The sequence below is a fragment of the Gobius niger genome (genome assembly GCF_951799975.1).
Source record: "Gobius niger genome assembly, chromosome: 17".
NCBI lineage: Eukaryota > Metazoa > Chordata > Actinopteri > Gobiiformes > Gobiidae > Gobius > Gobius niger.
Window position 1 is genome coordinate 15,287,884 of NC_136868.1, and position 14,943 is coordinate 15,302,826.

The 14,943-nt window shown below is 40.0% G+C and overlaps 1 protein-coding gene across 1 annotated transcript; it reads left to right on the forward strand.

The window, feature by feature from the left end:
• The first annotated feature begins 1,903 nt into the window (after positions 1-1,903).
• Positions 1,904-14,683, forward strand: mef2b (myocyte enhancer factor 2b). Its single transcript, XM_079574693.1, has 10 exons — positions 1,904-2,049; positions 6,228-6,276; positions 8,532-8,604; positions 9,611-9,814; positions 9,995-10,123; positions 11,234-11,417; positions 12,608-12,744; positions 13,210-13,324; positions 13,433-13,532; positions 14,116-14,683. Exons 3-10 carry the CDS (start codon positions 8,551-8,553, stop codon positions 14,414-14,416), a joined length of 1,224 nt encoding a protein of 407 aa, XP_079430819.1. The 5' UTR covers positions 1,904-2,049; positions 6,228-6,276; positions 8,532-8,550; the 3' UTR covers positions 14,417-14,683.
• Positions 14,684-14,943: the final 260 nt, after the last annotated feature.

Below are 14,943 nucleotides of genomic sequence, written 5' to 3' on the forward strand. Positions count from 1 at the left end.
TTTGTAAAATGGTGCTCCTCAGAAGCTCAGAAGCTTTTAAGCAGGGAAGATTTTTCTTTTCTCTTTAAAAAATACGAATAGGCTCTAAAACAAGGGCATTTTATCACAAATATAATGTGAATGTGACTTTTTTTCATAATTTTCCTAATCATTTATCAGTTTCATGTGATTATGAGTATTTTATATAAATATAAATAATAGCTTTGCAACAATAATGCAATAATGCTTGCAAATGAAGGAGAAAATGTCAAATTCACCTCATTGACTAACAGGTGATGAAGAGACCCTCCGTCAGTGGTCGTAATGTTGTGCATGACTGGGGTGTACTACTATTAATATAACTTGTAACAACTATTACAGTGGAAAATAGAAATTCCCTAGCTGTGAATGTTAAGGCCTTGTATTTACAAATGGGAGTTGCGCCTATTCTCCATAGAACGGGAAAGCGAGTAGATGCAGTCCTGAAGGCATTGAGGCTGTGACTCTCTGTAGGGATGTTGCTAACTATTGCATCAGGAGCACACTTTGAGAAACCTCCAGGGATCCGGACAGGTTCATGTGCCAAGGTCTGTTGCTGTGTGAGGGATAGAGTTGTCAACCATGGATGCCCTGTGCTAATAAATTCTCGCTATTATTTTTAGGAGGGGCTTTGTGTCACGTCCCAAAATAGTCAATAATGTAGCATGCAGTGATTAGGTCTAAATATGCCTATCAAATGAACATGGAGGGATTTTCTTTTTATAGAATGATGGAATACATGCAAGGCTAGACTACGGCATACAGTGTCAGACTCCAACATTTATCTGTAAAGACTTCTTTTCCTGTGTAATCGGTTGGTCGGCAAGTTTTGTTGAAGTCGCAGCTTTGTACTTCGCCAAACCCCCAAACCATTATTTACTGTATACAAAGGTGAAGTAAGATATAGCACCATTGAGCCACTGGTGAAGTGTCTGACGATTACCACATACCACATACACTACACGGTGGGTATGTAGAGGTATACACACATGTATGTGAGAAAATAATTTACAACAGAGGAGATGGGGAAACTGTTTACAATTAGCTATAATATGGATTCAGCTTTTTTGTTTTTGTTTAATATAATAATACGATGTTGTGATAAATGATTTTGCATTGGAATTAATCACATTTACGTATAGGCTACAAAACTTAAAGCCACACCATGTAGCATTTTACCTAATTAATACAATTTAAATACAAGCGTTTATTTCATGACCGATATTTTCATAATTGATAAATACTTCATGAATGTGCAAACAAATAAGTGCTTTTGCTGTGAGCGGCTCACCTCTCCTAAGACATGAGTGTAACTTCACCAGGAGCGGGTATGTTTCCAGCTCGTCTCCATGGTGATGAGACTTCAGTCAGCAGAATTTGAGATTTAAACAGGGTCTCATCCAAATTCATTCTTTGACTACCCACTGCAGAAATAGCATTTTTTGTGAGGAGCATGTTGTGTGCTGATATCAACAGTATAGCCCAAAATGTTACGCAGTGCGCCTTTAATGTACAGTGAAAATCTGCCCTCGCATAAAAGTGTATCAAAATTATATAGAGTTTCAGGCCATTACACAATGTATTATATATATATTGCATTACTATACAATTACACATTTGCACGAGCCTAATAATCTATAGGCCTACATCAAATAATGCAAACTCGGAAAGGATTTTTTTTTTTACATCCATTCATCTTCCTGTGCTTTATACAGATAAAGCGGACACAAGACAGTAGTATTTAAGAACGAGCTCCTCGAGACAGTGTCTTGATGTTTGGCTCGTGGCTCATAGGAGGCGGAGGTGCGCATCCACTGGCGCGACAGAGGAGGCGCTGTGCAGTGAGACGGAGACAGAGCGACCAGCGGTTAGAAAGCAACGCTCATAAAACATCCACTTCTGCAGCATCAGGTGAAATCAACGCCAATCTGCGCCAAGACGAAAGACCAGACGCACATCATTAAGTCTGAGCTTTTCAAGGAATTTAAGAGAGGAGAAAACAAGGACATATCCATCAGAGCGCTGTAAACAGGTGAGTGCGAAATGTTGACGATAACGGGGATATTAAACATGAACATACATTTTCATCTTAAAATCCCGAACATAAACGTTACGTGCGTAAATTTGCGCGAAAGTTTGTAGCTGCGTCCAGTATTTTTGACAGTTTAGCACATGCAACAAGTGTAACTCCTGACCGGACTCGCTATATTTAAACTGTCTATATTAAGAGTTTATTAATTATCCACAAACGTCTATGAAGCTGTGTATTTTACAGATGTTATTTTTAGTGCGCCATACACTACGCTTCAAATGAATTTTCCTCCATTGGATATAGACGCATCCCGTGACTCTTTGAATCAGTTCAGCATTGATGCTTTTCAGCTCAGTTATGATCGCATTTGTGTCACTTTAATGACAATGATTTACAAACACTGTACGAACGGGACAGTTCATTACTTTTCATGAACAAAACAATTGGTATGGTGATATTAGTGCTATTATATTATCTGCATCATCATCCTCATCATCATCCTCATCATCATCATATCATCATCTTCATAGCTTAGTCCTCACGCCCGCGTGGAGTAATGCTATTTCTGTTTCAATCAAAAATAGTTTGGTACTCAATTATCTGCAGTAAAATTAGCCAAATAATTTGTCACCGTTATTTTCCACCTCTTACAAGAGCCCACCCTGTCTGACCCCGAGCCTTTGCCTATAATCTCCAATACAGGCAATCTGACAATGAATCTCACACAGCAAGCAGTATATTATTCTTTCACATTTGTTTTACTCTTGAGTTTAACATTAACATCCACCACAGCCTGACATGACTATTTGTGTTTTGTTACTCAGTGACGCCTTTCATCTGCCATAGCAGTGACATGTCACTCTATCCTCAGCATTTAGCCGCTGTAATTGTTCTCATTATGTAATTAATCCACCAGAGAGTTGAAACTGTCATTGGTTTTACAGGCTACAACCAGTTCCTGTTCCCATTGCTGCACTCACATTGCACAGAATATACTTTGTATTTGCAACAACACATTTAGGACGACAGTGGCACAGATGGCAGAGAGGTTGACAGACTGATTCCCGGTCCTGCAAGTGCAGACTGTCGTTGTGTCCTTGGGCTAAACACTTGAACCACCACTTGTGTGAATGTAGTGTGTGAGTGAATGATTGGTGGTGGTCGAAGGGCTGATGGCGCAGATTGGCAACTTCGCCTCTGTCAGTTTGCTCCAGGGCAGCTGTGGCTATAATAGCTTACGACCACCAAGGGGAATGATAAATGAATGACTGCAGTGCATCGCTTCAAAAAACTTGTCAACTCAGGTTTGTAAAGCACAATACTATCCCCATCATAAAACAAACACATCTTGGCTTGAAATAGAGACTGGATTGCGGTAAAGCTAAATTTTCTCCCCGTTGTACCAAAGTCGTATAACACTGAGTTGTGTGACTTTGTCTTTCATGTGTTTTAGAGACTTGTGCCTGAGCTATCAATGAGTCATAGAAAGAAAACCACTGAGTCAGAAACCGACTTCAGAAATACCCCAATTACATTCCCACCAATCGTGTCTATACACTTTACCACCATGGAACAATTTATAACAAAACAAACAAGTCCTGTACACCATGCTACCTTTGGTATTACTGGGATGGGTCAATATGTTAAATTTACGAGTGGAGAGAAGGCAGAGGTCGGCATAAGGACCCAGGCAGCTCATTTAGCGTTGGAATCTGGCCCTTACCTCTAATCGACACCTAATTTCACTGCATTGGTGAGTGAGACCACTGTTCTCACTGTTTTGTTATCTTTTTCCATGTCATTTCAAGCTATAACAGTCTATTTGTACATTTAAATGAATACGATTGATAACCCCTCTGCCTGCCCTCTGGCAAATATCACAACCGAAGGGGGCCCTCAGATCAAAAAGATGAGCATAATACCTGAAACATGATAATTACATTGAAGCAGGTAATTGTAATATGATTCATCATAACCCTAACCCTGCATCAAAACAGTAAATGACCAGAAAATAATGTTGTTTTTCGTAATGAAATGTTACCATGCTATAGAGGATACAGGGTAATAACGTCCACCTGTGGCAACAACAATAGCTCTTCAACCAAATACCCAACACAACATAGGACAGGTGGGTGAAATATCTTGCCCAAGGACACAACAACTGTATTGCTTCTATTCATAAAATGACCACCACCTGAGCCACTATTATAGTTGTATTTCCATATGAGAAAAAAAAAAGTATCTCTGGGGTGCATAATACATCATTATCATAATATTAGCTGAGGTAAAATCCATGTTGTAAGAAGCCACAGTCTAATGTGAAATCACTGAGGTCCTCCATCTCACTTTAAAGTGTGCAAGAGCTCAGTTAGTCAATGAATCTAAAATAAAGATCATACTAGAATGATGTAACTCATGAAGCTTGTGTAAGCCCCCTGAGCTGCAGGATGGAGACCCCAGGTGTGCTTCCACTTCCACTCGCGTGCTGTAATACTTTGAGTATATTCCTCCACCTCTGGTTTGTCTCTGGTTTTCCAATGTTGGGAAAGTTCCTCTGTAATTCCCCGCAGTGGCCATTATAAACAGTGGTGTACTCAGGTTGATGCTTATGAAAAAGAATGGACATCTTGCAACTATAGTCATTGTAGCACCCAGATGATCAGGCGATTGCGGTGTGATTTGTTGCGCACACAAAACCTGCATTGACTTTTAGATGGAGAATACTTCCAGAATTAGCAAGGCCTTTCCTGTCTGCCTTAGCTCTTCATAAACCACTCTGTGCTCTATAGCAGCTAACCCCGCCACGTTTGGCTGAAAGTGCGCACGAGCTAAATTTAACATGGTTTTCAAAGATACTCGCCTTTTTTTTCTTTTTTTCACTACAACAGGAGAGGAACTTCGAGAAAAATCCCTGAGATAAGATCTGTCTGCCTGTTTTGAATATGTGACCAACTTCCTTCAGTTCTCGCCATTAATATTCACTGATATTAGGTCAAAAGGTGTCACTTTGGTGTCCATAAAACCACTCAATTTGACCCTGTAAGAAGTGGAACCGTTTAGTTGTGTCATTATTAAATAGTGTTTAAATTTCATGCATATAGCGTAAGTTCTGAACATTTTGTTTTTCTCATATTGAGCCTTTTATAAATTTAAAACTACCCCTTGCCATAAAGGTGTTTTTGATAAGAAACGTCTTGGATCTCGCCTTGGATTCTGTTGCCAAACTGTTGAGATCCTGTGACATCAACTGCATACCCTCTATTGCAGGGATAGGCAACATCAGGCCCGGGGGCCAAATCCGGCCCTCCCGCACAGGACCTCTGGCCCCCAAGATGATTTTGAGAAATATTTATAAGCAAATAAAAGATCAAATACCTGTTAAAGTACTCTTAAAATGGGAGGAATAGTGTCAGTATTTAAAAAATGTCCTGTCAGATCATCCCGCTTGGTCATATATAATGCTAAACAGTGATTCTCAACTGGTGGGTCGGGACCCTAAAGTGGGTCACGGAACAAATTTCAGTGGGTCGCGAGACTATAGGGAACTTTTATTCAATATTTTCCATCTGAAACTGCATGGAAACATTAACTGTGTCTGTTATGAAAGTTATGGGGTTGTTTTGATCATGATTTCAGTCTTAAAGGGAAATCTACTGCTTGTTCAACAAAAACTTGCATGGAAAATACAATATTTTATACGATATATGACAAACTACAATGTCATCCGCGGGTAATGGTGTGTCCCAAAGTCCTACCGCTTAGGAACCACTGATATAAAACATTGGCATTTGCAGAAAATAGTTCTTTACTTTAGGCTTAATCTTGAGGTTCGGCCCTTGGATGTTTTGGCAATGATGAAAATCGGCCCTTGGCGACGCAAACTTGTCTACTCCTGCTCTATAGTAGCCCTATGCTTAGCTAGCTTCGCCACTGCCAGTCATAGTAAACATGACTACAACAGTATTTACTCTATCCAAAGGCGGGCCAGGCTATAATGCTTGCTGGGAATCAGAGCTTTATATTATGTTTTAATTATGTTATGCAAAATCACTGTATAGTTATAGACAAAGTATAAGAGAACACGCAACCACTGCAGTTCATTTGTCTAAATACCATCATCATATTGTACAGCATTGGTTTTATTCACACCAGGTCTTGTGTGTGTAGAAAGCAACACGATTTGGAGCAACTGGAACAGAAGATTTATTGGTCCAAGTCTGAACAAGGTAAAAACAATTCACTTATTTTCCTCTGTGGGATATTCCAGCCTGGAGGAGCTTTTCATTTTTTAGTTTGGGTTCAGGTCTGTGTATTTGACTGAAGCTTTTGCGATGTTCACATGGACGCTTCTTGTGTCACGACTTTTGCGCCGCTGAAGGAGTGTGGCTTATCTGTGTGTGCGGATGACACAACTTTATAAGGTAAAAGGCCAAAGAGGTGGATTCCAGCCGAAATGCCCCAGATGCCTGAGTGCCACGCTGATGTGGAGTTGTAACGGGCACTCCAGAGGTCATGGGAACTGGCCCCACATATCCGCCAACGGGACAGGGCACTAAATATAGACATAACCAATAAATGTCCAGGATTCAGGGGAAAACCGCAAAACTCCGCTGGGCTTTGGAGGAGAGTGGGTTTGCAGGGTCAGACAGACATTTAATGGCACTGACAGGGACATTGATACATTGACCATGATAAATATGATTTCGCAATGTATAAGGGATTTCGAAAGTGTCTACGATGTTGTTGGATGGTTACCGGCTATTTTACCGTCACATGTGTTTGATAAAATAAGATAATCCTGTATTGATCTCACAACGAAGAAATTCACTTGTTACGATCTGGACAATATAAGGTTAGGGCTGGGAGTTGGAAAACGCTTCAGTTTAGAAACAGGAAAACAATTAAGGTTAAGGTTGGGAAAATGGTTTGGATTAGGTTTATTTGCGATATACAGTTGTGCTAAAAAGGTTACATACCCTGGCAGATTTTTTGACCATTTTCCAAAGAATATGAACGATAACGCAAAAAAGAGTTTGCTCTTTTTAAATCATAATGAAAGAGGAAAGTGCCAAAATGACCCTGATCCAAAGTTTACATACCCCAGTTCTGTGTATTGCCCCCTTTAGCATCAATAACAGCTTTGAGTCTTTTGTGGTAGCTGTGGAGAAGGTTCTGTATGTAATCTAATTGTAAAGCGCCCATTCCTCTTGATCATAAACTTTTGATCAGGCTCTTTCCTTTTTCATTATGATTTAAAAAGAGCAACGTCCATTTTTTCACCACAAATGGCTTCACACAACCACTAACTATGAGTGAAAAACAACCTTTTAGTGTTATCTTTCATATTCTTTGAAAAATTGTAAAAAAAAAAAACTAAATAAATAAATAAATAATAAAAAATTCTGCCAGGGTACGTAAACTTTTGAGCACAACTGTATAATGAAATGACAGTTTAAAATGAAGTTTGTCTAATAACTAATCCTTGGTTTTATCTCTAAAAAACATGACCAAGTGCATAAAATTAATAAAACATTATACAATATGTTTACAAAATGTAAAAAGTGGTGTGAACACTTGGTTACTGTGTTCTGTAATGAGTTTGTAATGTTGACACTGCCTTTAACATACAGTAATATTAAAATATTTATTCAATTTATTTTTTGGGTATACTTTTCTATACAAATATATTCATACATAAAAAATATAAACATTTGCTGTAAAGATTTTTGTTATTCTTTGAACTGTTGCTACCTCTAGCTAGTGCTAATCTTAATACTGTTATTGCTGCTATTAAAGCTAATTGTACTAATATGGATGATTTTGATGATGTAATAAATCCTAAACTATCACTCGAGTTCTATGATTGATCGGTTTCTGTGGTGTGACCGTTTGGTTTGTGCGTAAAAGGCATTCTGAATGCATGGCCCGATGTCCGTCCACGACCTTGTTATTCATGAGAGAGGAGTGGGTGGCTTTTAGCAAAATCATTTTTTTTTTTTTTTTACAAACACGCTGGTTTTGCCCATGCTGTTTGGATTCTGGACGTTGCCCGCTGATCCTCTAAAATGGAGTGCTAAGCTTTATTTATAACCCTGTCTCTTGGGGCGCAGCGCTGTTGCCGCTGGGTCACTCAGACTGGGAGACTGGGGGTGGTGGTCGGTGAGAGGGGGGGTCAGACTGTGGACAAGGCATGGACCGCTAAGTTTAGAGCCCACCGCTTCATGGCACTAAAAATACACAGCTGGCTCTGACTGAAACTCCAGTCACTTCAGCACATTTCTTTACCTAAACTTTAAGAAGACATGTTTTCATAAACGAGCACCCACACTTAATTCCTGAGTTTGTTTTAAATCAGCTACTGTTTGACTGGCATGTTCAGAAATAATACAATAATCCATATACATAAATTACAAAAATGTCTCTTTATGATTTATGTAATATGCCTTTACATTTACAACCTTTGTCGCTCTTTCTTTAACAGGAGTCCACTGGAAAAGAATATGGGAAGAAAGAAAATACAAATATCACGCATAGTGGACCAAAGGAATCGGCAGGTCAGTCTTTACACAATATGTTCCACTATACAGTATTTTGCGGGGATTGAAGTGCACCTGACAGGTTACACCATGGGGGCTCCGACCTTCTTTACCCAGTGAGCTACTTTTACAGAGCAAAACCATCAGAAACACTTTTGTAACAAAACAACTTCACCCCAGTAGTAGTAGTAGATGATATTTCAACAAAATGGAAGAAAATTACCTGAATTTTGTCCTTATACTTGGAATAATATACCTAAATGTTTGCAGATGCTGTTCAAAATGTTAACCTCTTAATCCCCACCTGAGCTGAGCACGTTTTCTCCAGTTTGGCGTTACCCAAATCTAAAAGCTTCTTGACTTGACAATAGCGACATAATAGCAACAAAAAGACGAAAACGAGGATGAAAATGTGACAAAAACGCAACAAAAAAAAGCAAACAAAGAATAAGAGAAAAGTGATAAAAAATGTGACGAAAAAGATCAGTAGAGCTTTTAGATTTGGGTAAAGCTGAACTGGAGAAAATGCGCTTGGTTAAGAGGCTAAGAACAAAAAGAAAACGCATCTAAATGTGACTTATGAAACGTGTGTAGAAATGTTGAAAGCCTTTGGTGAGCGACCAAGAAAGGGCTGAAGAGCCACTGGTTGGAGATCCCTGGGTTCAGAACATAGTTAGACTAGTACATTTAAGATTGTAGTCTGTTTCTTTACTTCCTTATTGGGCATGGGCAGTGGATGTGACATATGAAGAGGTAAACCTTTCCTTCACTGATGTTGCGCCACCATATTGTACACTCTTTGTCACTTACATGTTACATTTTTATTTTTGCTTCACCGATGTCAGCCTCTAATTAATTATGTAAAACTATTCTAGTACAGTTTGAGTGTTGTAGGTTTGCTTCAAGTGATTCCTTGTGCCATAAGTGCAATTGTCTGCTGCGGTCAAAAAGACATGCATTGTTATGACGGTAACTTGTATGTGTACGTTATAAATAGCCCATGTGTGTGATCGTCTGTGCGCAGGTGACTTTCACCAAGCGTAAGTTCGGCCTGATGAAGAAGGCCTATGAGCTGAGCGTGCTGTGTGACTGTGAGATCGCCCTCATCATCTTCAACAGCACCAACCGCCTGTTCCAGTACGCCAGCACGGACATGGACAAAGTGCTGCTCAAATACACGGAGTACAGCGAGCCACACGAGAGCCGCACCAACACCGACATACTGGAGGTACGGCATCAGAAGATCATCTGCGTAAAGATTAGGATCCGAAGGTTGAACAGTGGCAGGCGATGCATGTGGAGCCCCTATGTTCAGCCATTCCCTTCAGATAAAAGTTTTGAACAGTACAATAGTAATTGCAGCTACATCAGATTGTCATTATCTTCTTATCTTTATCTCTGTGTCCAGACGCTCCGCAGAAAAGGTCTCGGTCTCGAGGGCTCAGAGATGGACAGCGAGGAGAGCATGCAGGTCGCCTCAGACAAGTTTGGTCTGAGTGAAGGGATGGACCTGTCTGTGTCCCGTCAGCGCTTCTTCGTGAGTGCAAACCGACCACAACATGATGAGAGTGTCTAACTATTAATGCAGGCAGTATTTAACAATTCAAAACAGTTTGACTTTAGATACAAGGACTTGTTTGTATCTGAAGTCAATATAATCTAGACCATATAATGTATTGTGCTATGTAAATGTATATTGAATTGAATATGGGGTAGGCACTTATAAGCTTTTTGCTTCAGCCTACTCCATTTTAAGCATCCACACTGTATGAATTTTGAAAGACAAAATGAATGTAAAATTGCTCAAAATAAACTAAACTAAACTAAACTAAAACTAAATATCAGGATTAGTTCACATGGAAAATCCATACAGTCTATTAAAGATTTCTGTAATGTCTTTTTTGGGCAAGTTACTTTAAAACTGTAATATATTCCAATCCAATCCAATCCAACTTTATTTATAATGCACTTTAAAAACAACATAGTTGACCAAAGTGCAGAACACAAGTAAACAGTAAAATTAAGAGCACATAGGTAAAAGAATATTCTATATTAGTAGTTACAGCTTTGAAAATGTAATATTGCATATTACTGTTTCAAGTTCAAGCAGTTACACTACTTTGAGTTACTTTTGGCAAAATATACACTAAATATAGTAATAACACTGAGCAAAAGTGCCGTCAGAGTTTTCCTTTTCCTTCGCTTTCCCCCATTCTCTTGTTTTGTTTTAACGACATTAACTACACACAACTGCAGATCTGCAGATTTGGTGCTGCTTTTCATTGGGAAAGAGTTTGGTATTTTTTCATTCGAACATCAATACAAACCATTTAAATGCACTTGTAGCTTAAGTTACTTAAATTGTAATTACTAATATATAACCATGTTTTGTTGAAGTAATACAGTATGCTTTATTCCTCAGTTACTAAAAAAAAGTTATATATTTCTGCAACTCGTTACTTTTGTAATATGCTACTTCCAACACTGCTTAGATAGTATATTTTGTATATACACACCTAAACCTAATATTAACCAAAAAAGTGTATGATCAGTATTTTATTGCCATCCTTTGTTATAGGTTGAGTATTTGAGTTTATAAAATCATATTGAACTAACAACAGTCCACTTTCTTATTTCTCCCTAAAAGCCTCCCTCCCTGCTCACCCCTGAAGCCCAGTTCCTTGTGTCGTCCAGCTGTGAGAATGGACTCCCAAATCCCCCCAACATGCCCCCCCACAGACCCCCCGGGTTCAAACCTCTGGGCTCCAGACCTGGATCGGCCAGTCCCGCTGCTGCACACGCTCACAGTGCCTTCATGTCCCCACACTCAGGTAATGAGCAGGACTTCTGCCCAGTATAAGTAGCATGACAAACTAAGTCCATACAAAATAAAACTACACATTTTTTTCACCGTTGTATCTGTGGCAGTGGATCAGTCCAGAGATGTTAACCATAAACCAGGTCATTTGCAACATCTGCATTTCGCCAAGTGATACAATACTGTGCGGCATATTAGATACTATTTTTGTGCCCAGACAAAAAGACTGAGATGCTTTTTACATTTAAAGCAATATGCTGTACTTTTCATATAACACCGCCCTCCACAGAACAGGAATCACTGGTAAAATGTTTGCTGTTGAAGCTACATTTGAGCTGTGTTTCTGGAAACTTTACAATGCCACGTTATGATTGATATATGTCATCTTCCTTGGCACTCAAGTTTACTAAAAGTGACAAGAAAGTAAAAGAAGTTTGGCTTAAAAATGCAAGCGTAAGGAAGCTGGTCAGGATCGAATGCTTTCTGGCCAAAATCCAAAAGTCCACAGAGTAAAAATAACCAAAGCAAAACATGGTTAACTGCAGGGTCACTACTGGAAGACATATCAGATGCACTATAGCATTAATATACTTTCATATTACCGTTGAATTAAGTATTTTACACTTGGAAAAATATTGTTGTAACAGAGAATTTGATTCCAACTTTTTTTGGAGAACAATCTAATACAGATTTGATGATGAATAGATTTGCCTGAAGAACTAATATGATCCTTCACCATCATCTGAATGAATGAATGACCCCTTCAGTGCGGTAGCGTAATTGACACAGTAATAGTGTGATGAGCGAGGCTCCCAGTGGGCCGCGCAGCTGCTCACGAGCTCACAGGAAACTCGAGTGTGAAACTGGCCCTCTCTTTCTGTGGCAGCGGCTTTAACTAGTTTATTCTGTGGTTTCGTCGATCTATCACACCTGCCCCCCATCTGTACCCCCCTTAACTTTGGTGTACAGTAACACAGAAATACCCAAGCAAAAGGACATGGGCCAACGTCAGTCTTAAAACAGTTTAGTGGGTTCATGTTACGAGGAATGTCAGCACCAAAACCTTGAACACTGTTGTCCCAGATTGAACTAAAAGAGGAAGCTGTTTCTATCACAGATGGAGGCGAGGAAAGTGTTTGAGCTCACTTCTTTCTTTTTTTTCACTTCCTGCTCCACGTGTCGGCGCTGGGTGGGTTTTGGCAGGTATTGGCTACTCGATGTTCGCCCATGGGAACCTGAATCGAGCGCTGGAGATGAAGAGCCCCCCTCCCGCTCTGGGCCTGGGTCCTGAGGGGCTGAGGGACCAGGGACAGGGGCCTCGCAGCAACCACCACCATGCTGTGAGTCCTGGAAATCTTTTTTTTTTTTTTTTTTTAGAATGCCCCTACATTGAACACGCCTAGATCACGCGACTATAAAAAAAAAAGTAATAAAAACATGCAGATATGTGACTGATGAATCATACTGATACAACAAAAATCCATTCAAAGTAGTAGTAGTAGTAGTAGTAGCTATGTGCAGTTAGCCCCTAGGGGTTAAAGTCACTGCTCTTATGATACCTACCCTCTGACTCTTCACCCCGTTTCATGCTATGCAATCCTATCAAATAAAGCATACGGCCCAAAATGATTTTAAAAACAAACTCGTAAATAGGCACAACCAGAGTCATGGTTGTTTTGTTTTTCATGTTGCACTAATGGTGATTTAGGAGAATTTGTGCTTTAACGTAAATTGTATGTCTTCTTGTGTTCTCCAACCTAAACCTGTGGTTTGTTGTTCGCTGTTGTTCTCCTTATGGCCACCAGAGGGGACACTTGTACCAGGGATTACACTCAGGGACCTCCATTGTGGCAATGGGCAAGACTGGACTGCTGGGCCACAGTCTGGGAGGATACGGTCTGCCTTCTCCCTCAGCATCAGGTGTGCCCTTCGTTCAGCCGCCTTCTTCAAATGCATTTAATATGTCAATTAACTATAAAAGTCAAATAAAGATTAATGCAAGTTCTAAGTCATTTTATTTGCTTACAGACTACAGTCAGCCTGGATTTTATCTTCAGCGTGCAGCAGTGAACCACTGGCAGACAGCGCAGCCACTGCAGGACCCCCACGGGAGCCATATAAGTCAAGGGTAGGAATACTAAGACGCTAACAATGTCTCATGTGAACAAGACCTAACCTCGAACATATTGTCCTTAGGGCATCACAAACGCCCCTCAAATTGTTGTTTAAAGATCCGCACATTACTGTAAGACCTTTGTGCCAGAGATGCCAGAAGTTTTGATTGATGCCTTTATTTATGTATTTATTTTGATTAGGGCAATGTATATCAATCCATCATGTCAGCAATGAACATCAATGTAAATATACCGGAGTTAGCACAATAGTTAAATTTTATCTGTTGTCCAAAGGCAGGTAAACATGCCTGGAGCTATGGGGGTGCAAAAGGGCAGCCTCATTGAGTTGTAAAATCCTCTTCAGTGCCTCTCTCACATCTAAAACCATTGATATTATATATGAATTAACAACATTGTACTTCTTTTAACTGAAATTGTAAATGTTGTATTATAGAAAGTCTCGTTCTCTCATTGGGCCCTCCTTGTATAAATAAAGACAAATACATACATTATAAATAGGAAACGCATTGGATGATAAGGGAATACTCTGCCTATGATGAGCACATGGCTGATGACATATTTTCTCGCTGTCCCCAGGATGTCCAGCGGAGGGTGCTCATTCCCCTCTCAGCCCTGCTCCTCCACCTCCTCACACTTGGCCTCCCTGAACCTCAGCATCAAATCGGAGCGCGCCTCTCCGGACCACATGCCCTCTCCCTCCTCACCTCCCCTCATCCAGCTCAAAGCCCGCTCCCCAATCAGCAATCCCGATTCCACGCGGCCTAGCCCGCCTCACACGCAACCGGCCAATCAGAGGAAAGAGTTTCCCAAAGGTTACGCCCACAGCGAGGAGGAGATGATGAGGCCAATAGAGCTAAGTGACAATTGGCAGAGATAGCTCTGTCTCATGCCTTTACATATTTCCAGTGTGACTGCAGTTTGGCCGTCAAACACAGAGCTGGTCTCTCCTGGGAGATTTTACTGCACCGGGTTATTGATAAAGATTGACCACGAGGGAAATGCCTGGTCACAGTATCGCAATGATACAATAAAACCACGTTAATAACAAATAGAATTATGTAAAGATACCAAAGTTAAAAACATAATTGGTACTAATATGTAGATGTATGTAAGTACACGTTACCAAGATGAGAAATATTAACAAATATAGCAGGGGTCACCAACGTGGTGCCCGCGCATGTCCAGTAGCCCTTGGGACTTTTTCTAAAGTGTAAAACACTTCATTTTCTTGAATCTAATTCTTAAAATTACAGTTATTTCGGTTCTTGTGACTCAGTATGAGTTTAAAATAAAGCTATTTTAATATAATATGGGGTCAATAGCCTATAAGTGAACAGTGTACATTTAAGTCTTTAGGATTTGTTTTTAACTGGTAGCCCTCGAACAACTTAATGCTCTTAAAGT

Coding starts and splice junctions, on each gene's coding strand:
- mef2b (XM_079574693.1), top strand. CDS start 8,551: ATGGGAAGAAAGAAAATACAAATATCACGCATAGTGGACCAAAGGAAT. Junction 8,605..9,610: donor TGGACCAAAGGAATCGGCAG/GTCAGTCTTTAC, acceptor GTCTGTGCGCAG/GTGACTTTCACCAAGCGTAA. Junction 10,124..11,233: donor TGTCCCGTCAGCGCTTCTTC/GTGAGTGCAAAC, acceptor TCTCCCTAAAAG/CCTCCCTCCCTGCTCACCCC.